Genomic DNA, 26,455 nt, shown 5'->3' on the forward strand with positions numbered 1-26,455 from the left:
AGTTATGAGGTTTCCATTTCTGTGACATGACCGAGATAAAAAACAGATATCCAGGGGCTACGCATTTTTCCTCGATCCCATCATCATCAGCACCTGGGTGACCTCAGGAGCGTATCGGGGTTCAGGTGGTGTAGTGGGGGGTGTCGTGTTTTCCCCGTGAGGTAAGCTGATAAAGCTACATCATAAACACCGGGTCTGAATTGAGACCGTGTTGGTTCTTCTGAAGGTGACAAAGTGATGAGCCCACACTGGGCGAGGGTGCATCAACATCGGTACGTTGACGTGATGTTAGAAAAGTGGATTTATTGTGTTAGTCCGACTAAAACTGGACTTTTAAAATACATGTAAACGCGTTGGTCCGACTGAAATCGTACTAAATCGAATTTCTCGAAGTCGCACTAACACACCTAGATGACACGGTTGGGGATGGATTTACTCTGGCATGTACACGCTTCAATCGGCCCTGAACTGGCCCAGGCGTTCTGCGCATGCGCCATATTTATGCGGTCCAGTAGCAGCTGAAAGGGGGGGATATCGCTACCTACCGTACCGCGGTCGGACATACTTCCGTCAATAAATCGATTCTCCCCCGGTTCTTGTATACTGGGACAACGACAGTAGTACAATTACATGGCCTAGACTTAACTCTGCATGTAAACGCAGTCATTGATGGGACCAGGATAAGTGCTGGACAGCGTATCAGACAGTTTCCCCGGGTTCTATAACCTGACTCCAAGAACCATATCTTGTTAAGTTAAAAAAAGAAAAGGGGGGGGTTAGATAACAAGTTTTTTCCTCAGGTTTTGTCAGGTGCGTAGTGTCGTTCATGCAATTAGGCGAATCTTTGTTTTTTGCACTCGGTCGGCTGTTGTTGCAGCGGATTGTCATGGGCCCGGATAATTTAAAGGGGCCCGCACAAGAAGGAAGACCCTCTGGCCTGCAGACATGTAGATCAGCAGTCACTGCAGACACTGTACTCGTTCCCCCCCCCCCCCCCGTGTCCTACAGACAGTCAGGCGTGCATGATATACGACTGAGGTGTAAACTCAAGACTTTACAGCAATCAGGCAAGCAGCTGCATGTTCCACGCATGAGACGAAGGAAAGGATGAGAGAGCCGGTCATGTCATAAATGATGGGTGTACATCACATAGTCTTGTTGGGTTTAGATGTATGTAATAGTGTCAGAGTTATGAGGAATTACATAACACATGTGGAAATGTCTTGAGTTTTATAACGTATGACGTGAGTTAAAACAATGACAGCTTTCAGTGGAGACCTGCAATCAGCTATTTAACAATGTGGATGGGTGAAGTGTTGTGCTGTGGACGAGGAATGTATCATAACAACCTTCCTCACCTCACAAAATGGCTCTGTGGAACTCACAGCTCAACCGTAGCTTATTTACTGACCGCTCAATACCGTACACTTCTCCTGGATCGCCACCTTGCCATGGTGGAGAAGCTGGTTTGTACCAATGATCCCAAGAGCTGTGCCGTCCAGAGCTTGGCTCCTGGTAGGGTCACCCAAGGGGAAGTTTCCAGACGAGGCACGATCCAACAAAGACCTCAGCGGCGGAACTGGTGGAAGATGTCTCCAGGTCACAACGGCAGTGAAGGCGGATGAAGGCTGCAACAGAGGGTGGTCCCCAATCATCTTGGTTCTCCATGCCATTGGACTCTGGCCACCCCCTGCCAAGGACCATGTGGTGGCTGCAGGCGCATCAGCCACTCCACGTACAAAGCTTTCACGCGCAGGTGTCCTCCCATTATAAGGCTCCCGGATTGGCCTCTACGCCCACCTGAAGACCCAGAGGGACCCAGAGGGAGGACGGTCATACTCGACCCCGAGTGATCGCCGATGGTGATGAATACCTTACTCAATGAATTGGTGACCCCGGTGACCTGTACTCTCCTGAATGACCTGAAATATAGCCTAAAGTCACTTTTCTTATTGCTGTGCCCTCTTAGCCAAACATCTATGAACTATATGGTGGGATTTCTGGGCCGCTGTAAGGTCTTAATTGCACCTTTGTTGAAATTCCCTTCTTCAGTGAATGTTTTAATTCATTTACAGAAGAAATGTTGGAGTGTTTTTGTTTCCCGCTGATGTCTGAAGAGCTATGCATTTTTGACTCGTGCAGCACTTCCCAAGCAACACATTTCAGAGATTTGATATTTTTAATTTGATGTTATATGTTAGAAGCGAGACCACCGTCTCGCCTTGACTGGAGAGGAGTGCATCCAGATCATCACCCTGCGGCAGGCGTTGGGGGAGCATGACAAGAAGACGACCATTTACCCAACACGTCACCAAACCACCCTAAAACAGGGACGATTAGGGCCACTAAGAAGATTGTGGCACCAGGTGTGGAGAGCACCAAAAGGTGTGAATGTGTGTGGGCCCTGTGATGGACTGGCGGCCTGTCCAGGGTGTCTCCCCATCTGCCGCCCGATGACTGCTGGGATAGGCTCCAGCACCCGTGACCCTGAGAGCAGGATAAGCGGTTTGGATAATGAATTGATGGACGGATGTTAGAAGTCAAATGCAACCACAGTTTGTCTTTATTTTGTGCCAGATCATTAGAAGACATTTGAATAGTTGATAAATGAATACAGGTTTTCAACCTTTTTTGGTCGAGCATCCTCCAAGCACAGGCCTGTCTCCATCTGGTCTTCTAACACAGTGTTTCTCAACCCAGTCCTCAAGGACCCCCTATCCTGCAGATTTTCAATGTAACCCTGCATAGGTAGCCCTGCTTGTACTTACTCAACCAATGACCTCATAACACTTAATTATGCAAGGTGTGCAAACTCTGTCATTCATTGCTGATTGGTTGAATAACTACAAACAGGTACCTATTCAGGTTTGCAAAGAAAATCTGCAGGACAGGGGGTCCTTGAAGACTGGGTTGAGAAACACTGCTCTAACAGATGTGTCCCACACACGGTGGTAATCTGTGACGACTGACCCTACCTTCTCTTTCAAACTACGCAACTTGATTATCTACTCAGCAAACCCAAAAGGTTAGAAAAAGCTCATATGTCACATGGCAAAGGCTATCACATAGATTATGATACCTATGAAATACATGTACTGCATACATACGTATCACTCTGGATGAGAAGTTCTGCAGCAGGCGACGTAGAGTTTCAAATGAAAAAGAATGATGGTTGGGCGTCCGGGCAGCGTGGCGGTCTATTCCGTTGCCAACCAACACAGGGATCGCCGGTTCGAATCCCCTTGTTACCTCCGGCTTGGTCGGGCGTCCTTACAGACACAATTGGCCGTGTCTGCGGATGGGAAGCCGGATGTGGGTATGTGTCCTGATCGCTGCACTAGCGCCTCCTCCGGTCGGTGGGGGCGCGTGTTTGACGGGGAGGGGGAACTGGGTGGAATAGCGTGATCCTCCCACGTGCTACGTCCCCCTGGCGAAACTCCTCACTGTCAGGTGAAAAGAAGCGGCTGGCGACTCCACGTGTATGGGAGGAGGCACGTGGTAGTCTGCAGCCCTCCCCGGATCGGCAGAGGGGGGTGGAGCAGCGACCGGAAGAGTATGATAAGTGGCCGGATACAATTGGGGAGGAAAAAAAAAAGGGGGGGGGGATGATGGTGGCGCAGCAAAGGTTATAAGTCACATTTAAGGCCATGGTGTAAGCATGTAGCTTACAGGTTATAACTTAATGTGATAGAAGTAAAACGCTCTCATCCAGGAGTCGGTTACGTTGAGAGCAGAAATAAAGGACACTTTGAGATGACCAAATGAACGAATAAACCAACGCTGCATCACTATCACGCACTATATACGACATATTCACGACATATATACGACTATATACGACATATTCACGACATATATACGACTATACGACATCACTATGACGCAGGTGGACAGCTCTGCAGCTCTGACGCTCTGACGCGCGCATTGGCGTCGCCAGGTCATTTTGCCGGGGCTTAAGCCCCGAATATATTTTTAAATTTAAGCCTATAATAATAATAATAATAATGTAACCGGTTATTTTTTTTGCCCGGTGCGGGATTCGATACGGCTGTACTGCACCACAAGGCGACGTCACTAACCGCTCGTCTAAAGGGGTCAGACCCGTTAGCTAGGGGCTAACGTGTCTTATTAGTAGTTTACAACGGTAACGACTCATTCATACTAATTACTAATAACTACTGTAAACTACTAATAAGACACGTTAGCCCCCAGCTAACAGGTCTGAGCCTTTTAGCCGAGCGGTTAGTGACGTCGCCTTGTGGTACAGTACACCCGTATCGAATCCTGCACCGGGCAAGAAAATAACCGGTTACACTACTAATATTTTACTCATCACCATTTATAATTAAAAAGGTCTCAATTTTTAATCGTTTTTGTTCTTCACCGGGTTGGTTCACTACGGAAAAGCCCCCCTGTCACTCATCTCAACACTGAGTTGATGGGTGTATAAATTAGGGGTCGACCGATACGGTTCTTCTTCAGGTCCGATACAATACCGACTATTGGTAAGTTATTGAGGCCGATAGCCGATATTTGAGGCCGATTTGGGTTGTTTATTAGTCCGAAACTCGCCGTCCACCCCTTTTCCTTTTATTTTGTTCTGGAAAGTACTCCGTGTTTGTAGATATCTATCTACTCATATATTTTCGGAATGTGTGTGTGTGTGGTGTTAGTGTGTGTGGTGTTAGTGTGTGTGTGTGGTGTTAGTTAGTGTAGATAGCGGGACCGAAAACTAAAGCATTTACGATCCTAATTCTTTTTGGAGGGGGTAGGTATTGTCTCAGAGAGTAAGGGAAAAATCCCAGAAAATTAAAATTGTGCATAATTATGCATAAATATGCAAAATATGCATTTTTTCTAAAAATGGATAAAAACCACTTTTCTCGGCATTTCAGATGATTCTGAGCATCTTTGATTTTTTCACCTATATAAAAAAAATTTTCTGGGACTTCAGAAATGTTTTGGCATTATGCAAAATATATGCATTTTTGCAAAAATGCACTTATGATCCTAATTTTTTTGGAGGTGGTAGGTATTGTTCCAGAGAGGACCAGAAAATTAAAATAATTATAATGTGCGTAATTATGCAAAATATGCATTTTCTGAAAATGGCTAAAAACAATTTTTCTCGGCATTTCAGATGATTCTGAGCATTTGGGGGGAGGGAGTTGGAGTGGGGGGGGGGGTTTAGGTTTAGGGGGAAGGCGGTTAGCTGGCAGGGTGAAGAGGAGGGAGATTTAGACTGGTGGATAACCAAACCGCTACAGTGTAGCAGGGTTCTTCTAGTAGCGTTATAAAGCCTAGTGGTTATCCTTTAGTAAGCCCTGTGATGGTTTAGGCGGCCTGTCCAGGGCGTCTCCCCGCGACTGCTGGGATAGGCTCCGGCATCCCCGCCACCCTGGGTAAGGATAAGCGGTTTGGATAATGGATGGATGGATGGACGATTCATAAATAATCTGGAGAGTAAAATAACAGTTTTTGAGGGGCACATTTGAATTTTTCAATGCTTAAGCCATGCACTTTGAATGTAAATAAGGTGCCAGAGTGCATAAAAAAGCATCAAAATAGAACTTTATCAAAAAAAAAGTTCCAGGGCAGGACGCCCCCCAGACCCCTCTACAGAAGTCCGGGCTAAGCCCTGAATGTCCTCAAATCCTGGAAACGCTCCTGTGTGTGTGTGTGTGTGTGTGTGTGTGTGTGTGTGTGTGTGTGTGTGTGTGTGTGTGTGTGTGTGTGTGTGTGTGTGTGTGTGTGTGTGTGTGTGTGTGTGTGTGTTACGGCCTCGTGAGGTGGTTTGTGGGTGGCGATATTACAGCGCGGTGTGTGTCATTACCTGTGAACTCTGATGGCCTTCTAATGGAGGAGAGCGGTGCAGCACCTGTGCTCCGGGTCCGTCATAAAAAGGGTTCCCGTGGGAAAAAAAAGAGTCGCAGCCCTTTTTGTGACTGCTGTTCAAAAATGTGGTGTTTCCATCTCTCTCTCTCTCTCTCTCTCTCTCTCTCTCTCTCTCTCTCTCTCTCTCTCTCTCTCTCTCTCTCTCTCTCTCTCTCTCTCTCTCTCTCTCTCTCTCTCTCTCTCTCTCTCTCTCTCTCTCTCTCTCTCTCTCTCTCTCTCTCTCTCTCTCTCTCTCGCTTTCCTCTCTCTCTCTCTCTCTCTCTTTAATTTTACTGTGCTTTGTTTTTCTTTCTTAATTTCCAAATCATATACATGTAAAAAGTACCTGGTGCCCTCAGATGCAATGACATGCATGTGCCTGGCTCTCTCAGCCCTTAAAACTATATAAGCAAATAATTAATAAATAAAAAAACAATAAATAAGAAATAATAAATTGCTGAAGTGGTGAGAGGTTTGTTACTCTGACCTCCTGGGGGTAAAACCTGTGTGAGGCGGCTGGTCGGAGCGCTGGTGCTCTGTAAGTGTTGTCCCAAGGGAATCAGGAGAGCAGACCATGTGCTGGGTGGATGGTGTCCTCCGTCATACTTTGGGCCTTCCTTCTGCAACGGGTGGTGTACGTGTCCTGAAGCTGTGGCAGTGCTGCTCCTATGATGTCTGAAGCCATTTTTTTTTACTATCCTTCTCGGTTGTTGTGCTCCTGTTCAGTCAGGTTGCCAAGCCACACCAGTATGCTTCCAGTAAGGGTGCTCTCTATGGTGGTCTGGTAGAAACTGATCAGGGTTTTGTTGACTTTCTGAATTGTTTAAGACATCTCAGAAAGTATAGTCTCTGTTGTGTCTTCTTAGTGATACAACTGGTGTTTAGAGACCAGGAGAGGGAGTTTGAGATCTGAATGCCTAAAAATCTGAAGCTCTTCACAGTTTCAACAGGGACGCTGTTGATGTAAACTGGCTTCTGAACCGTTTTGGAGCTCCTAAAATCAACAGTTATCTCCTCTGTTTTCTCAACATTCAGAGAGAGGTTGTTGTCTTGACACCACCTCTTCTACTTCTGGTGTGGGAAGATGGTGGCGTGAATTCATATTTGCGGCGGCCTCACCCAGTACTGTCCATGCAGTGTCTTTGTCCACGTCTGCGTCTTAAGTTGTGTCTCCGTTTGACGGCTGGGAGAGCTGGCGCAGCATCGGCTGGGAGAGCCTGCTCTGCTGCACTGTGGGCCCAGGGACCACGGCCCTGCCAGGAGCTGCGCATGAGGAGGTAACACCGAGGGCGGTCTGACAGGATGTGGAAGTGGGGCAGGCTAAGCTAACTGCTAGCCCATGCAGACCGGCAGTTCCGATAACACCGAGGGCGGTCTGGAGGCGGCCTCACCTGGTGTGGACTGTGGTGTCTTTTTTATATCGTCATGTGGAGTGCTGGGAGGTGTGTCGAGGGTGTCTGGCTGGGAGAGCTGGCCCTGGATCAGCTGGGAGAGCTTGGTCCGCTTTGTCCAGTTGCCAAAGAGACCGCGGCCCCAGCCTGGAGCTGCACTCACGGAGGAAACACCAAGGGCAGTCTGACGACGCGGAAGCGGGGCGAGCTAGGCTAGCTGCTAGCTCATGCAGACCCGGTGGTTCGATAGTCATCCTGGCTTGCGTTCGTTCCCTTGGACAGTGATTTTTTTTTAGTTTAGATATATGTGTGAGTTAGAATATGTGTGTTCTTGTCGTTTTTGGATGTGTTTTTGTCTTTGTGTTGTACTGCTGTGGGCTGGGGGAAATGGCATTTCGTTTCATTTCATGTGCACAAGTACATGAGGTGAAATGAAATGACAAAGTGTTCCTGATTCCTGATCCCTGATGTGGATAGGTCCCTCACCCCCTTCCTGTAGCATCTTCATTGTTGTCATTTATCAGTCCAGTTACTGTGGACCACTGCTCACAAATACTGTCCATTTGGTTTCCATTCACACCACATGATTGTGATACCACTAACAGAAAAAGAAAATTACCAACACATGACATGAAGAGCTTCAATCCAAGATCATTCATAGCCAATATCAGAAACAACAGACACCCGACTGAACTAGGTATTGTCAGTAGGAATTTAAAACACATCATGGGTTACTGTTATCAGAGGTATCCTAAAACCTCTGTCCATATGATAGTTACATTTTGAGGATAGAAACTCATTTGTTTATGATATATGGACTGGAGAATTTACATAGAAATGACATAGACTCTGAAATGACATAGACTGGACTACGGAAGGCCCTGTGATGACCTGGCAGCCTGTCCAGGGTGTCTCCCCGCCTGCTGCCCACTGGCTGCTGGGACAGGCTCCAGCATACCCGCAGCCCTGAGAGCAGGATAAGCGGTTTGGATAATGGATGGACTGGAGAATTTCAGACATTTTTTCCCCCCAAAATGGATTTAAATAATAACGGCATCACTGGCCAAGAAAGCCCAGCAGTGTCTTTACTTCCTCTGGAAGCTAAAGAGGGCGACAGCCCGGCGCTCGTCATGCGCTGCTCCCACCGAGGCGTCATCGGCAGCCCTCTGACCAGCTGCATCGCTGTGGGCCGCACAGCCTCCAACCACTTCACCCTGCAGCACATAGTGAACATGGCTGGGACGCTCATTGGTGCCTCGCTCCCCTCCCACCTGGACATTTACATCGCCTGCCTAGCCCGCAAAGCAACCAGCCTTGCGAGTGACCCCCCCCCCCATCCCTCATATGGCCTCTTCAGTCTCCTGCCATCTGGGAGAAGATACCGAAGCCTCCGAGCCTGCTCCATCAAACTGGGTAACAGCTTCATCCATCACGCTGTCAGGATGCTGAACTCTCTGCTTGCAGGAAGTCTGGATTGTAACCCCACCACCACCACCACCACACACACACACACACACACACACACACACACACACACACACACACACACACCTATACTCAGCACCAGCCACTTTGTACAGAATACTACTCCAAAACTGCTGCTACTTACCTGTGGATGACTTGCACATCCTGTTAACACTTTTTGTTCTTGAGTGGCATGGTGGTCCAGTCGTTAGCACCGTTGCCTCACAGCAAGAAGGTCCTGGGTTCGAACCACAGACCGTCCCAGGTCCTTTCTGTGTGGAGTTTGCATGTTCTCCCCGTGTCTGCGTGGGTTTCCTCCGGGTGCTCCGGTTTCCTCCCGCCATCAAAAAGGCATGCATGTTAGGGTTAATACTCCTGCCTGTGCCCCTGAGCAAGGCAATGGAAAGAAGAACTGGAGTTGGTCCCCTGGCGCTGCAGCTGCCCACTGCTCCTACAAAATAAGATGGCTTAAATGCAGAAGACAAATATCATTGTAAGAATACAATGACAAAATAAAGTTTCTTCTTCTTTGTCTGTGGGTTGTTACTGTCCCTACCGACCCCCAGCTTATCTTATAATATTTAAATTCTTAGTATTTTTAGTATCTTTTTTTATCCTAGTATTTTTTTCTTTCTTTCATTCTTTTTTTTGTTTTGTTGATTTTTCCCTGTTTTTCTCCCCGGCTGTACTCGGCCAATTACCCCACTCTTCCGAGCCGTCCCGGTCGCTGCTCCACCCCCTCTGCTGCTCCTCTGCAGACTACCGCATGCCTCCTCCCATACATGTGGAGTCACCAGCCGCTTCTTTTCACATGACAGTGAGGAGTTTCACCAGGGGGACGTAGCGCGTGGGAGGATCCCGCTGTTCCCCCCCCAGTTCCCCCTCCCCCCTGAACAGGCGCCCTGACCGGTCAGAGGAGGCGCTAGTGCAGCGACCAGGACACATACCCACATCCAGCTTCCCACCCGCAGACACGGCCAATTGTGTCTGTAGGGACGCCCCACCAAGCCGGAGGCAACACAGGGACTTGAAGTGCCGATCCCCGTGTTGGTAGGCAACGGAATAGACCGCTATGCTACCCGGACGCCCCATATCCTAGTATCTTTAAACCCGTTGTTCTGTTTCAGTACTTGTATGTGCCTATATCGGGGTCAGAGAAACTGCATTACGGTCCTCTACATCCGTGTTTTCCAGCCCAGTCCTCAAGGACCCCCTATCCTGCAGATTTCCTTTGCAACCCTGAATAGGTACCTGTTTGTAGTTGTTCAACCAATGAGCAATGAATTCTGTCAGATGTTGCACACCTTGCATAATTAAGTGCTGTGAGACGGAAGTACAAGCAGGGATACCTATGCAGGGTTACAATGAAAATGTGGAGGATAGGGGGTCCTTGAGGACTGGGTTGGGAAACGCTGCTCTACATGTCCTGTTCATTTGGCAGAGTTGACAATGACAATGACGTTGACTGTGACTTGACCTTGACTTTGAAATTGCAATTTGGAGTTAAACACTCCTTGTTGTCCACTAAAACCGAACCTGTAAACTGCTGATGTTTTATAATGTAGAATGTTCCATCTTATTCCTTTCATCATCAGGAGTCTAATGCCCCTTTTCCACTACATGGTACCGGCTCAACTGAACTCGACTTGTTCATTTTCCATTACTGGAAAGTGCCGACATTCTGGTATCTGTTACCACTTTTCTGGTACCACCTTTGTCGAGGTTCCAAAACAACCGGAGTGGGTACCAAAATCAATGCAGAGGGGGGGGGTACTGTTACGGGAATGGAAAACGACACTCTGCGAGTCAAGTTGAGTCGAGCCAGTACCATGTAGTGGAAAAGGGGCGTAACTGTGGTAGCTACTTCATCTGTAGTGGAGCCCTAACTGTGATCAACCGATACACCACCCAAACTGGAACAGAAACCATGAAGGACATGCTAGGAAAGACTGCATACAGTCATAACTTTCAGTGATTATCTGTGTTCCAGAGTCCAGCCCCTACTCATCATTGTCATCATCCTCATCATCATCCTCATCATCATCACCAATGCTCTCCTGCCTTGTTACTCTGCTTGGGATTCTGGCTGCAGGCGTCCATGGTCAAGGTACTACACCCTTCCTGACCAATACAACATCTTCACGGTCATCCAAACAAACACTCACTGAGAGGTTGATGCGATTTCATGACTTTTTAATTCAGACAGGCCACAACATTGACAGGTAGCATTCCAATTACCTGACACTCAGATGGCCTGCATTGAGCTACTGTAGTTTTGTCATAACTCATAACCACTATTGTATCCTCTCATAACAATCTACTACTACCACTACTACTCCTACTTTTGGCTGCTCCCGTTAGGGGGCGCCACAGCGGATCATCCGTTTCCATCTCGTCCTGTCCTCTGCATCCTCCTCTGTCACACCAGCCACCTGCATGTCCTCCCTCACCACATCCATAAACCTTCCTCTTCTCCTCTTCCCTGGCAGCTCCATATTCAGCATCCTTCTCCCAATGTACCCAGCATCTCTTCTCCACACATGTCCAAACCATCTCAATCTCACCTCTCTTGCTTTGTCTCCAAACCATCCAACCTGAGCTGTCCCTCTAATACACTCGTTCCTAATCCTGTCCTCCTTCATCACTCCCAATGAAAATCTTAGCATCTTCAGCATCTTCTCATAACGAGATCATCTCACAACTCAATGCCAGCACCTCCTGTCATGACCATGTCATTTCCTCTCTAGTGATTTCACGGCGTAGACAGTGGCATAGTGGCCAGTGTCAGAAGCATAGTTTTACACGAGGGGATCGCTGATCATTTTTGATGATTTGCATAACGTTGAGTCCGAGTTCTGATTGACTTATTGAAAAACTATGGTCTTTTGAGACCTTTTGACCTGGCATCTGTCAACATCGATGAAGTGCTCAAACATAACTCCTCGTATGGTACCGGAGTTGTTACTTAGCAAGAGAAAACCATTAAATAATTATCATTGTTATTGTTTGAACGTAAGAAAGATGTCACGAACACTTGGGCTTCGTGACAGTTGCAGATACCGTAGTTACAAAAGGCGGGGAACATGGTGCCTGAAAATGTCTCCTGCGTTTCCGAAATGGCTGTAGAGCAGGGCAGTAAAGATTCTGCTAGTTTCCAACAAGCCAGCAAAACAGGGAGGACATGTGCTTCATGACCACATGTGCATGCATGCATGCGTGTGTGTGTGTGTGTGTGTCTGTCTGTCTATCTTCCTGTGTGTTTGGCATAGCGCCTGCTGTTGTTGCAAGTGGGTGAACGAGGCCTTGACCTCACTCTCTCCAAATCCCAACAGGCCCTATCTGATCCACTGCCAAGCACCCAATAGGACGGCGGCCCTTTGGTGGCCCTTGGCCCAGCGCAGGCACACACACAGACATATAGAGACAGACTTACACACACACACACACACACACACACACACACACACACACACACACACACACACACACACACACACACACACACACACACACACACACACAAACTGGTCAAAGATGGTGCTGTTGAGTGCAGTGGGTCATACGTCAGCAGGGAGAGACCGAGACAAAGTTATGTGATTCGTGTTGTACATGCCTGCACGCTTCTGTCTTCATAGCTTCCGTTCACCCCCTCTTTGCCCTTCAGCCATCCCCTGCCCCTTCACACAGTATCTACAAAACCATGTCATACTGTAACACTGTGAGCCTCCTTTCGGCTGACCTCTGACACCTCCGTCCCCAGAGCAGCTTCCTGCTCTATTTCTTCCCCTGGGGCCGGAGGACAGGGCCGGCTTTATGAATGCAGGGGCAGCTGGAGAGAGAGAAGGGTGGATAGAGAGCAGGAAGACAGATACGTGAAAGACAGGGTTTGTTAGGACACCCCTGTCGGAAATTATGTAGATGAGCGCAAAACAAGAGGCTGATTTTGTATGGGGAGGAGGAAGTACCGGGGGTTAGGGCTTCTTCCAAAACTGTGAGGCTGACGAAAATTTTACATCTCCAACTGTTATTCACCCTGTTTTTTGTCATCTCTCTCTCTCTCTCTCTCTCTCTCTCTCTCTCTCTCTCTCTCTCTCTCTCTCTCTCTCTCTCTCTCTCTCTCTCTCTCTCTCTCTCTCTCTCTCTCTCTCTCTCTATATATATATATATATATATATATATATATGTAGGTCGTCTCAAGCTGACAGTCTTGTCAGAGGACAGGCTACAGATGAAATGGAAGGAGGCTGAGGGACCGGTTCAGGCCTATAAGGTCCGAGTGAGACCCATCTCAGGTGAGAAGGCCTTGCCTGTGTTCACGAAAAAATGACCACCACACCACACATATGGATTTTTCTGCAAGTGTTACCTTTTGAGACTCTGGTCAGAATCTTTCATTTCTATAATGTAGCCCTGAAAGTAGCTGTGGAAAAAATGTTAATTTAAAGGAGGCTCCGACCGATTGTCGAACCTCGGATCCAGGAGAAACAATGCAGGTTCCGTCCTGGCCGTGGAGCAATGGACCAACTCTTTACCTTTGTGGAAGTGCTGAGGGGGCATGGGAGCTTGACCACTCAGTCTATATGTGTTTTGTGGACTGAGGGAAGGCTTACGACTGTGCACCCCGGTGCACTCTTTTGGGGGTACTGCAGGAGTACAGGATACCGAGGCAGTTGCTACAAGCCATCCGGTCCTTGTATAACAAAGTGAGAGCTGTGTCCGCATTCTTGGCACAAAGTCAAATACGTTTTCAGTGGGTGTTGGACTCCGCCCAAAGGTTGTCCCTTGTCTCCGATTCTGTTTGTGATATTCATGTACAGGATCTCAAGGCGCAGCCAAGGTGAGGAGTGTGTCCATTTTGGGAACCTCAGAATTGCATCTCTGCTCTTCGCAGATGCTGGGGTTTCTGTTGGCTTCATCAGAACGTGACCTCCATCACACACTGGAGTGGTTTACAGCGTCGTGTGAAATGGCCGGGACGAGAGTCTGCACCTCCAAGTCTGAGGCCATGGTTCTCTACTGGAAATGGTGGCCTGCTCCCTCCAGGTTGGGGATGAGTTGTTGCCTCAAGTGAAGGAGTTCAAGTATCTTGGGGTCTTGTTCACGAGTGAGGGTAGGATGGAGCGGGAGATTGACAGGCGGATTGGTGCAGCATCAGCAGTAATGCGGACGTTGTACCGGACCGTTGTGGTGAAGAGGGAGCTGAGCCGGGAGGCAAAGCTCTCAATTTGCCAGTCAGTCTTCGTTACAACCCTCACCTATGGTCATGAGCTCTGGGTAGTGACTGAAAGGGTGAGGTCGTGGATACAAGCGGCTGAAATGAGTTTCCTCCGTGGGGCATCTGGGCTCAGGCTTAGAGATAGGACGAAGAGCTCGGAGTAGAGCCGCTGCTCCTTCACGTCAAAAGGAGCCAGTTGAGATGGTTCGGGCATCTGAATTCCACACTCACACTATATTATTGTCATGATTTAAAACCGTCCAGTGCACATTTATGAAAATCAAAAGATAGAACCAAGGCAACCGAGACAAATCTGTAATGTCGTGCCAATGTACAACCAAAGACCTTTCAAGTCCCAATAGAACACTTAATTAAAAGAGACAGACTCTGCTCATTTCAGCTTTGTATTATCCAACCTTCTTTTACGTTCTGCTAATGCTATCATGCTGTCATAGACACGTCTGTCATGACATCGGTACTTGGATACCACCTTTCCAATTAATTTTGTTTTGGTAATGGAAGTCTGTGTGATCCTTTTTCATAAAGGTGTGATCGCAGTGGGAACTACAACCATATCTAAACCGTAATTGGGTGTTATTGTTAGCCTGTAAGAGCTGTTTGCCATGATTATTCTTTTACATATTCAGGTGTTTGTTGTCAGTAGACAGCAATGGGGTGGAATCCTATGCCATGCGATCCTATTAGGCATCAAGGTAGCTGCGGAAGGCAGCTAGCTTCGTGTAAACTGCGAGTTTATGTATATCCTGTGTACATACATCTGTGCTACACAGTGTTCATACACACACACACCACACATTCTGATGTGTTAGCATATTGGTGGATCTCATTTCTTTTCTCCCCAGTTGTATTTGGCCAATTACCCCACTCTCCGAGCCATCCCAGTCGCCGCTCCACCCCCTTTGCCAATCTGGAGAGGGCTGCAGACTACCACATGCCTCCTCCGATACAGATGGAGTCGCCAGCCACTTCTTTTCACCTGACAGCGAGGAGTTTCACTAGGGGGGCGTAGTGCGTGGGACATCACGCTGTTTCCCCCAGTTCACCCGTCCCCCTCAAACAGGCGCCCTGACCGACCAGAGGAGGCGCTAGTGCAGCGACTAGGACACATACCCACATCCGGCTTCCCACCTACAGACATGGCCAATTGTGTCTGTAGGGACGCCCAACCAAGCCGGAGGTGACATGGGGATTTGAACCGGCGAACCCTGTGTTGGTAGGCAACAGAATAGGCCACCATGCTACTCGGATGCCGTGGTTGAGCTTATTTCTAAGTTGGAAATAAGATCAATCACAGAAAAGTGAATCAGCTCATCTGGACACACCATTTATTGAGAGAGAAACGTTTCATCACTCATCTAAGTGACCTCTTCAGTCTCAACTGACTGCAGGTGTCCCCACCATTATAAACAATACAGACCCATCATCGGTTTCGTTATGCCACTGTATTGTTTATAAGGGTGGGGACACCTGCAGTCAGTTGAGACTGAAGAGGTCACTTAGATGAGTGATGAAACGTTTCTCTCAATAAATGTTGTGTCCAGATGAACTGATTCAATTTCCTGTGATTTCCTTACTTGGATTATTGATCATGCATGAAGACAAAATAAGATGAAGTTTGTCATCTTGTATCACAATGACAGCCGTTACATGTTGATACCACTTGTGTGAGTGGAGTCACTATGACAACAGTTTCAAGGGGTAGTAAACCCATTTTTATTACTTGAGCTGAGAGCATGTTGATATGGGCCCGGGATGGTAGGACGGATTAAGGGTGCATAAAGACGGTGAGACCCATGTGACAGGGGCCACACACGTGGTTTCCAGTGCATTGAGCTGACAATCCATAAAAACGCATGAAGCTCAAACCACTTGAACATCCATTGCACGTTGTGCGCCTTGAGAGAGAGATCCCTCCTCTGAGGTGTCTTCCTTTTTTTTTTCTCCCTGTTAAAGGTTTTTTTTTTTTTTTTAGGGAGTTGTTCCTCATCCGATGCGAGGGTCTAAGGACAGGATGTTGTGTTGCTGTAAAGCCCCGTGAGACAAATTTGTCATTTGTGATATCGGGCTGTACAAATAAAACTGACTTGACTTGACTTGGACTTTGAACTTCATTTGCCGTTGACCTTTGCTACGCATGTCTGAGTTTCCTGCGCCAAGAAGCCCCCATTACACTTTGACCTAGAAGGAAAAAGAATTGCATCACAACATGTCAGCCATCAGAAAGAGCTGCCGGCTTTGGCTTCCAATGCTGTCGTTAACAGCAGAGCGAACTACAACAAGCAATTAACACAAAAAACAAAAACAGGGCGGCACGGTGGCGCAGTGCTTAGCGCTGTCACCTCACAGCAAGAAGGTCCTGGGTTTGAACCCCTGGGTTGTCCAAGCTTGGGGGGGGTCATCCCGGGTCATCCTCTGTGTGGAGTTTGCATGTTCTCCCGTGTCTGCGGTGGGTTTTCTCCGGGTGCTCCGGTTTCCCCCACCATCAAAAAGACATGCATGTTAGGGTCAATACTCAAGAAGAACTGGAGTTGGTCCCTGGGCCGTGCATGGCGGCTGCCCACTGCTCCTAGCTACACAGCTGGGATGGGGTAAATGCAGAGAAAGAATTGCCCCACAGGGATTAATAAAAGTAGTTAAAAAAAATGAGGCTGCCATGCTCTTTGAGCTAATGTGGAGCTGTTGGCGCTAGGCTGCTCTGCACCAGGACGAGTCCAGCTCTGACTACTTATCACGTGCTGACCGCTTTAGACCAGTAAAATGTGAGGCGAGTAGAAAGGCGACACGCCAACTAAACTCTCTAGGTAGACTTGTGAGAAGCCGCCGCCTTCAGTCCAAACAACACAGCACCAAAAAAACCTTCTTTTTATAGTGACTCTCAGTTTAATGTCACCTCCCACGGGGCTGCCGGTTCACTTTTCACACAGCACAAAACGCAAAACCAAAAGAGGCAATCTGGACTAGGAGTGTCACAATATCAGACTTTCACTACACGAATATGGTGGCCAAAAGAGTTCACGATAGTGATATTATCATGATAGCTATAGACATTTGAGTGGGGGGGGTGGTGGCAAAGTGAGAACAGAAAGAAACGGAATTGATTTAAGAGGCACTGGATTATTTACACGATATGATCAGATGGGTCGTATCAATATTTCATTTTTTAAAATATCACAGTTACCGGGCATCCAGGTGGCATGGCGGTCTATTCTGTTGCCTGCCAACATGGGGCTCGGCAGTTCGAATCCCCGTGTTACCTCCGGCTTGGTCAGGCGTCCCTACAGACACAATTGGCCGTGTCTGCGGGTGGGGAAGCCGGATGTGGGTATGTGTCCTGGTCACTGCACTGGCTCCTCCTCTGGTCGGTTGGGGCGCCTGTTTTTGGGGGGGAGGGGGAACTGGGGAGGAATAGCGTGATCCGCCTAGCGTCCGGCGATGGAGGTGCTAGTCAACTTAGATACGGGTGAGAGTAGCTTGCTTCTGAAGCGAGAAGAGGTGATTGAATGACGAGTGATGCTACGTCAGTCACATATAAGGCGCAGGGCCCTGATGCAGACGTCATGACTGCCAGCCAGTCAGGGCTGGCGTAATGGTACAAGCGCTTCTGTGAATACGTGAGGGGTCGTATCCCATAGTGAGACATGGCACTCATGCTACTCAGAGAACTGGGGTTACGGAAGTAACGTATAGTTGTGAGCTGCCCGCTGCATGTCTGGTTTGCTGTTATAACACACTGTAGATAGGAGCATGGTGGATGTCAGATCTGTCGCTCCACAGGTGATGGGGGGGTGATAAGAATGCATCCGACTCCCCCTTCTTCTCCTCTCTGGTTCTTTTCCCTTCTACAACCTCTTTCCCAATGTTGTTTTTATCTCCGTCAGTCTCTTGATCTCCCTTTCCGCATTGTGCAGCTCAGCCCAGACAAGTCTGAAAAAAAACAAGGAGGGAGGATTGAGAAGTTGAATTTAGTCGGACGGGGGAACATGCTGTGACTGTATCACCTTAGAGGTGCAGAAAGGGGCCAGAAGAGCATGAGGATGAAGACGAGATAAGCTGGCGTGAGTGGGTCATAGAAACTGTTTTTAAAAAAAAACATTGATGGGAGGTGAGGGAGTTTTACAGCACTTGGTGAATAGGGGCGAAGGAGGGAAGGATGTGTCAGTGGGATGGAAAAGGGGGAGGATGAAGTGGGGTGGAAATGAAGACGGGATGGAGAAGGGAGAGGGGAAAGGGAGAATGTGAGTTGATGAGACATCCAGAGAGCCAAAGCTCAGGTGTTGCAACAAAGCACCAAATTTCTTCAAGCCATCACTGTTGACTGCTATGGGACTTGCTGCTTTCATTTGTGTGTGTGCGTGCATGTTTTCTTTCTGTGCATTTTTCTTTCTCTTTTTTTTTTGTAGGATTCCCACCCCCCCTTTTTTTTCTCCCCAATTGTATCTGGCCAACTACCCCACTCTTCCGAGCCATCCCGGTCGCTGCTCCACCCCCTCTGCTGATCTGGGGAGGGCTGCAGACCACCACATGTCTCCTCCGATACATATGGAGTCACCAGCCGCTTCTTTTCACCTGACAGTGAGGAGTTTCACCAGGGGGACACTACCCCCCCCTGCCGAACAGGTGCCCCGACTGACCAGAGGAGGCGCTAGTGCAGCGACCAGGACACATACCCACATCCGGCTTCCCCACCCGCAGACACGGCCAATTGTGCCTGTAGGGACGCCCAACCGAGCCGGAGGTAACACGAGGATTTGAGCAGGCGATCCCCGTGTTGGTAGGCAACGGAATAGACCGCCACGCCACCCGGACACCTATTTTTCTTTCTCTTCATGCTGTATTCAGTGATGACGCTGCTAAAGTTAGAAAATATACCTAGTGATTTAAAAACAAATTTGATGCCACTGTGGCCGGCAGTTATGGTGTCAGTGTTGATCCTTTTTATTTTCCTTCTTTGTCCAAAAATATGAAATTAATGATAATATAACATGGTTCATTAATACATAATGACATAATGATTCAGCCCCTATGTCCTCATGTGTTGGGTGGTCATCTGATAAACAGTATCAACTGCTGCAAAAAGACCCCCCCCCCCAAACAGTGCCATGTTTACCTTGGAGAGTGCTGTGCCCGTGACGTGATGGCTGTCTCGATGTGTTTCAGAGGTGCCGCAGCCGGAGCTGATGCTGACGACCACGCGGGGCCGGGCCACGGTGGCGGGACTGGACTCCAGTCAGGAGTATGCCCTCCAGGTCCTCGTTCTCAATGGAACCACAGAGAAACTCCTCGCCAAAAGGCGCTTCACCAGTAAGGGGTGGATGGGAGGCCACAGAGGGGTGGTGATATGGGGAGAGGAAAGAAAGGCAAACATAATATACCACATGCATAGGCAGATGAGTAATCTAAACCAGCACTGTGCACCATTTATCATGCACTTCTTAACGTGTAAATCTTACACAGTTTAAGTGAAGGGATAATCCACCACAAACGTACGATGCGAAGGCAAAGAACCACCCGACGCACAGTGGAGAGAGGAGGGTGTTAAAATCCATTATCGTACACCTGGGAGTGGACTATCCCACTTATACCACGGTCACTTACTAAGGACTTGAAAATCATTAAAATCAAATCCAAAGGGTGGCATGGTGGCGCAGTGGTTAGTGCGGTGACCTCACAGCAAGAAGGTCCTGGGCTCGAGCCCCGAGGTCGTCCAACCTTGGGGGTCGTCCCGGGTCGTCCTCTGTGTGGAGTTTGCGTGTTCGCCCTGTGTCTGCGTGGGTTTCCTCCGGGTGCTCCGGTTTCCTCCCAAAGATGTAAGTCAGGTGAATCGGCCGTACTAAATTGTCCCTAGGTATGAATGTGTGTGTGTGTGTGTGTGTGTGTGTGTGTGTGTGTGTGTGTGTGTGTGTGTGTGTGTGTGTGTGTGTGTGTGTGTGTGTGTGTGTGTGTGTGTGTGTGTGTGTGTGTGTGTGTGATGGCCTGGCGGCCTGTCCAGGGTGTCTCCCCGCCTGCCACCCAATGACTGCTGGGATAGGCTCCAGCATCCCCCGTGACCCTGAGAGCAGGATAAGAGGTTCGGATAATGGATGGATGGATGAAATCCAAAGGTTACGAAGCAGATGGTAGCTGCTAAGCTAACTTTGAATGTCCCGTGTGCTTGCCAGTTGCTGTGCCCAGTGCATTAACGTAGAACGGTGGCCAAACTTGAGCCCAACTATGTGTGAGTTAAACGGTTTTAACGAACGCCAACCAGCCAATCAGAGACCAGTATTCCCCGGGACCACGGTATTGTAAGGTGCATGGATAAGTAGACACGCTGGCCGCTGGCTCGCGGGTCGGACCCTTTAGTCGACTGGTTAACGTTGTCGCTTGCGGTGCAGGAGATAGGGGTTCGCGTCCCGGCTGTGGCGACGGTATCTCGGACTGCCCCCCGAATTCGCTACATTGGTGTCAGAAGTGGGATAGAGCGACCGTAAGACCATCGGAGGCGTAAAGGAGCGGATATGCTTAAGCGCGGGGCGCGCTTCCCGAAGGGGGGGGTAGTGTAACATGGATGGATAAGAAGGCTCGCGGTTCTGACCCTTTAGTCTAGCGGTTAGCGATGCTTCCTGCGGTGCGGGCGATACGGGTTCGCGTTCCGGCCGCGGCAGTTCCTGTGGTTGCGTTGTCCCCCGAATTCGCTACAGTATATAAGTACACGTTTGGGAAATCTGGCTCTAAGGCGGGCTGTCTCGTTGAGGCCGCACGAACAGGGGAATTTAAAGACGAGGCTTATAGAAACCGTACGGACAAGTTTTTACACGACGTTGTTGATGGAAAAAAAGGAGTCCAATAGTTATGACAGATCCCATCTGATGAGAAAAGCAGGGGATGAGTACCTGTTTCTGTTTTTACAGTTTTACCTGTCCTGTTGGTGCACAGCGGCTCCTCTGTGCCCACACCCCACCCACAGACCAAGTACACACACACACAACACGCACACAAAGTGGGCAGTTGTCGGTTGAAAGACTGGCCTTGCTAGATTACAGTGTGGAAGAGGGCGGCCCGTGTACTTAGTGTGCCGTTTTGAGCTAAGTGGTTTGTGTGGCTTCTAAAACGACACGGCGACCCTCAGAAAGCCAAATTTACCAACCAAAATATGCAGTCGATGGTGCCTTTCCCCCTCCAGTGCATGGCACAACACAGAGCCTTCACTCAAAATAGACTTTAGGGATATGCTGACAATAAAATGAAAGCCGTCTAAAGCATATAAGGAGAAAGGACAGGAAGGGGTACGGCACGGAGACTTTGGTAGGGTTTTAATGCGGTCTAATGATAGAGGATTAGTCTTTTAAGCGTGGTGAGTCACAAAGTCCTGCACCCTTATTATCCCCTCGAGTTATCCCAAACATCTGCTTCTCTCTGTTATTCCCAACAGCGATGAGAATGAACCAAATAAAGATTATTATCTCGCCTGATTTAAGACGGCGTACCCCCCCTGTTTGTGAGTCTATTTTTCTGATCTGTCACGGTCTGATGGATTAATCCTTGGCGTCCCCTGCCAAGCAGTGCGAGCGCTGTGCGCAGCTCGCAGCCCGTTGATAGTGGGTTACTGTGTCGGGGTGAGCAGGTCCCGGCAGGTCAGGGAATTGTGTTCGACTTAGAAATGCGGAACATTGGCTGTCAGTGATGAATGATGGCATGTCTGGGAATTCCTTCCTGGTCTGTCTTCTACTCTCCTCCGCACCCTCCACGGCCATGGAAATTTCACTGACGCTTCAATTTGGGGTGATTATTAGGAATTTCGCTTGAAAAAACACTTATCATAATTCTTGATTCTTGTTAGTCCCTTAATATAATTTGTTCGTGATCTGTTGCAGAAACGGCTTTATTTTACCAAGCTTCATCTAATTTAACCATCTAAGATAATTTCATAGCTTTATCGGTTCAGACGGGTCACTTGACCGTGATTTGTGGCGACAGATAGGCGCACATGGGAAGGACCACATCACACCGGTTTGATCACTTCAGTATAAATTGATTATTTTCAGAAATGTATAAGGTATCTACAAAGAACGAGTAACCCCTTATGTTAAGAGTCGGAAAAAGTACAATAAGAAAAACAATGATTCTAGTCAAACGCGTAGGCCAAAATCATTATTTTAATCAGATTTGTGCTTGGATGAGTTGAGGAGACAGCTGTGGTAAAGGAAGAACAGAATGTCCCTTGTGAGCACGCGTGACTTAAACAACAAAGAGGTGAAAAGTCAGTGGTAAAACTGTCTGGGATCTAGTATAAGAAAGACTGTGTTGCTGTTAATCCACTGAAGCTCAGATACTGTATAAAATACAATAAGAGGGGCATCTGGGTAGCTTAGTGGTCCATTCTGTTGCCTACCAACACGGGAATCACTGGTTCGAATCCCCGTGTTACCTCCGGCTTGGTCGGGCGTCTGTGCAGACACAATTGGCCGTGTCTGCAGGTGGGAAGCCGGATGTGGGTATGTGTCTTGATTGCTGCACTAGCACCCCCTCTGGTCGGTTGGGGTAGCTGTTTGGGGAGGAGGGGGAACTGGGGGGGAATAGTGTGATCCTCCCACGCACTACGTCCCCCTGGCGAAACTCCTCACTGTCAGGTGAAAAGAAGCAGCTGGTAACTCCACATCAGGGGAAGCATGTGGTAGTCTGCAGCCCTCCCCAGATTGGCAGAGGAGATGGAGCAGCGACTGGGATGGCTCGGAAGAGTGGAGTAATTGGCCATGTACAATTGGGGACAAAATGGGGGGGGGGGTAATAAGAAACATGACAACAGAACAGTTTAAAGTGGATGAAATTTGGTGTCAGTTTAGTCTGTCCACATAGCTACGCATCTGAAATTTGTTATTAGTGATAACTCCCAATTTCTATGCCACTTTCGTTTACCAAATTTGTTATTTTCCAGAAATTGCAAAATTAACTTAACAGTATTTTTTCAGTTGAAAATACCAGAAGTTGGCATATGTACACTACTGAGGATGCACAAGCCAGTGCATTTTTAGTGCCGGTCCTAAGCCGGGATAAATGGGGAGGGTTGCGTCAGGAAGGGCATCCGGCGTAAAACCTTTGCCAAATCAAATATGCGGATCATAAATCAGATTTCCATACTGGATCGGTCGAGGCCCGGGTTACCAACAACCGCCACCAGTACTGATGCATAGCAGGGTGCCGGTGAAACTATGCTACTGTTGGGTGAAGGAGAAGGAAAGAGGGAAGGCATGTCCAGAGGTTGCAGGAGAGGAGGAAGGGTAGAAGTGTGATGATGAGAGTCGGAACTTTGAATGTTGGCACAATGAGTGGCTGATATGATATGATGGAGAGAAGGAAGGTAGATATACTGTGTGTGCAAGAGACCAGGTGGAAAAGGCCAGGAGCATCGGAAGTGAGTTCAAGCACTTCTACCATGGTGTGGATAGGAGACAAAATGGGGTAGGGGTAATTCTGAAGGAAGAGTATGTCAAGAGTGTGTTGGAGGTGAAGAGAGTGTTGGACAGAGTGATGAGTATGAAGCTGAATCTCGGTGGTGTGATGATTAATGTTATCAGCGCATATGCCCCGGAAGTTGGGTGTGAGATGGAAGAGAAAGAAGAATTCTGGAGTGAGTTGGATGAAGTGGTGGAGAGGGTACCTAAGGAGGAGAGAGTGGTGATTGGAGCGGACTTCAATGGACACGTTGGTGAAGGGAACAGAGGTGATGAGGAGGTGATGGGTAGGTATGGTGTCAAGGAAAGGAATGTGGAAAGACAGGTGGTGGTGGATTTTGCAAAAAGGATGGAAATGGCTGTGGTGAATACGTATTTCAAGAAGAGGGAGGAAGACAGGGTGACGTACAAGAGTGGAGGAAAATGCACACAGGTGGACTATATCTTGTGCAGGTGGTATGATCTGAAAGGGATTGGAGACTGCAAGGTGGTGACAGGGGAGAACATAGCTAGGCAGCATCGGATGGTGGTCTTTAGGATGACTTTGGAGACCAAGAAGAGGAAGAGAGTGAAGACAGAGCCAAGGATCAAATGGTGGAAGTTGAAGAAGGAAGACTGTTGTGTGGAGTTCAGGCAGGAGTTAAGACAGGCGCTGGGTGATAATGAAGAGTTTTCATATAGCTGGGCAAGCACTGCAGAAATAGTGAGGGAGACAGCTAGGAAGGTACTTGGTGTGTCATCAGGACAGAGGAAGGAGGACAAGGAGACTTGGTGGTGGAATGAGGAAGTACAACAAAGTACACAGAGGAAGAGGTTGGCAATGAAGAAGTGGGATAGTCAGAGAGATTAAGAAAGTAGACAGGAGTACAAGGAGATGCAGCGTAAAGTGAAGAGAGAGGTGGCAAAGGCCAAGGAAAATGTGTATGGTGAGTTGTATGAGAGGTTAGACACTAAAGAAGGAGAAAATGACTTGTACCGATTGGCTAGACAGAGGGACTGAGCAGGGAAGGATGTGCAGCAGGTTAGGGTGATGAAGGATAGAGATGGAAATGTGCTGACAAGTGAGGAGAGTGTGTTGAGAAGGTGGAAGGAGTAATCTGAGGGGCTGATGAATGAAGAAAATGAGAGAGAGAGAGAAGGCTGGATGATGTGAGGATAGTGAATCGGGAAGTGCAATGGATTAGCAAGGAGGAAGTGAGGGCAGGTTTGAAGAGGTGGAAGAGTGGAAAGGCAGTTGGTCCTGATGACCTAGATGTGGAGGCATGGAGATGTTTAGGAGAGATGGCAGTGGAGTTTTTAACTAGATTGTTAAAGACAATCTTGGAAAGTGAGAAGATGCCTGAGGAGTGGAGAAGAAGCATACTGGTACCGATTTTCAAGAACAAGGGCGATGTGCAGAACTGTAGAAACTACAGAGGTATAAAGTTGATCAGCCACAGCATGAAGATATGGGAAAGAGTAATAGAAGGTAGGTTAAGAGGAGAGGTCACGATTAGGGAGCAGCAGTATGGTTTCATGCCATGAAAGAGCACCACAGATGTGATGTTTGCTTGTAGAATGTTGATGGAGAAGTATAGAGAAGGCCAGAAGGAGTTACATTGTGTCTTTGTAGGTTTAGAGAAAGCATATGACAGGGTGCCGAGAGAGGAGGTGTGGTATTGTATGAGGAAGTCGGGAGTGGCAGAGAAGTGTGCAGGATACGTACGAGGGCAGTGTGACAGTGGTGAGGTGTGCAGTAGGAATAACAGATGGGTTCAAGGTGGAGGTGGAATTACACCAAGGATCGGCTCTGAGACCTTTCTTGTTTGCAATGGTGACGGACAGGTTGACGGACGAGATCCGGCAGGAGTCTCCGTGGACTGTGATGTTTGCGGATGACATTGTGATCTGTAGTGAGAGTAGGATACAGGTTTAGGAGAGCCTGGAGAAGTGGAGGTATGCACTGGAGAGAAGAGGAATGAAAGTCAGTAGGAGCAAGACGGAATACCTATGCGTGAATGAGAGAGAGAACAGTGGAATGGTCAGGATGCAAGGAGTGGAGGTGACAAAGGCATTTGAGTTTAAATACATGGGGTCAACTGTCCAAAGTAACGGGGAGTGCGGAAGAGAGTGCAGGCAGGGTGGAGTGGGTGGAGAAGAGTGTCAGGAGTGATTTGTGACAGAAGGATATCAGCAAGAATGAAAGGGAAGGTTTACAGGTTTTTGTGAGACCAGCTATGTTGTATGGTTTGGAGATAGTGGCACTGATGACAAGACAGGAGGTGGAGCTGGAGGTGGCAGAGTTGAACATGCTAAAATTTTCATTGGGAGTGATGAAGAAGGACTGGATTAGCAATGGTTATATTAGAGGGACAGCTCGGGTTGGACAGTTTGGAGACAAAGCAAGAGAGACAACATTGAGATGGTTTGGACATGTGTGGAGGAGAGATGCTGGGTATATTGGGAGAAGGATGCTGAATATGGAGCTGCCAGGGAAGAGGAGAAGAGGAAGGCCAAAGAGGAGGTTTATGGATGTGGTGAGGGAGGACATGCAGGTGGCTGGTGTGACAGAGGGAGATGCAGAGGACAGGAAGAGATGGAGACGGATGAACCGCTAACGGGAGCAGCCGAAAATAGTAGTCGGCACACTTTCCTAAAAAATTAGATCCATATCGTGGAAATCAAACAGGTTCATTAAGCTCTGGTGCGTTCTTTCTCTCTCGTTCATCCCCGTCTCGCTGCAGAGGAGTAGTTTAATGGCCAATGCAGATGCATTGCAGCTGTGACGTATCTCTCATTGACCCCCTGCAGTTTTCTTCCTGATGCCACGGAGCCGCTCCAGGCTCGCTGCACCGCTACGGGAACCCAACTCGAGTGATTGTAACTGGGGGTTAATGACAATTCCGTGGTGCCTGAAATAGACATGGCCTCAAAGGTTACAGGCGTCAGTTTGATGTGGTTTTATGAGATCTGGATTCTTTTTTTAGATCACATCCCTCTCTGTGTGCACCTGGTTTATGAAGATAAAAGTTAAGTGTGCACTGCCAGTGTTTCTACTCAAATATATCATTGCTCTACTT

At 48.2% G+C, this 26,455-nt stretch overlaps 1 protein-coding gene across 1 annotated transcript in view; it reads left to right on the top strand.

The window, feature by feature from the left end:
• Window positions 1–8,299: 8,299 nt before the first annotated feature.
• Window positions 8,300–26,455, top strand: part of LOC130130256 (collagen alpha-1(XX) chain) — a 151,982-nt gene continuing 133,826 nt past the window's right edge. The window contains exons 1-4 of the mRNA XM_056299938.1: window positions 8,300–8,741; window positions 10,702–10,836; window positions 12,917–13,021; window positions 19,123–19,266. Of these exons, the coding sequence (XP_056155913.1) occupies window positions 8,300–8,741; window positions 10,702–10,836; window positions 12,917–13,021; window positions 19,123–19,266 (826 nt within the window). The remainder of the gene's footprint in view (window positions 8,742–10,701; window positions 10,837–12,916; window positions 13,022–19,122; window positions 19,267–26,455) is intronic.

Source organism: Lampris incognitus, chromosome 2 (assembly GCF_029633865.1).
Source record: "Lampris incognitus isolate fLamInc1 chromosome 2, fLamInc1.hap2, whole genome shotgun sequence".
Lineage (NCBI taxonomy): Eukaryota > Metazoa > Chordata > Actinopteri > Lampriformes > Lampridae > Lampris > Lampris incognitus.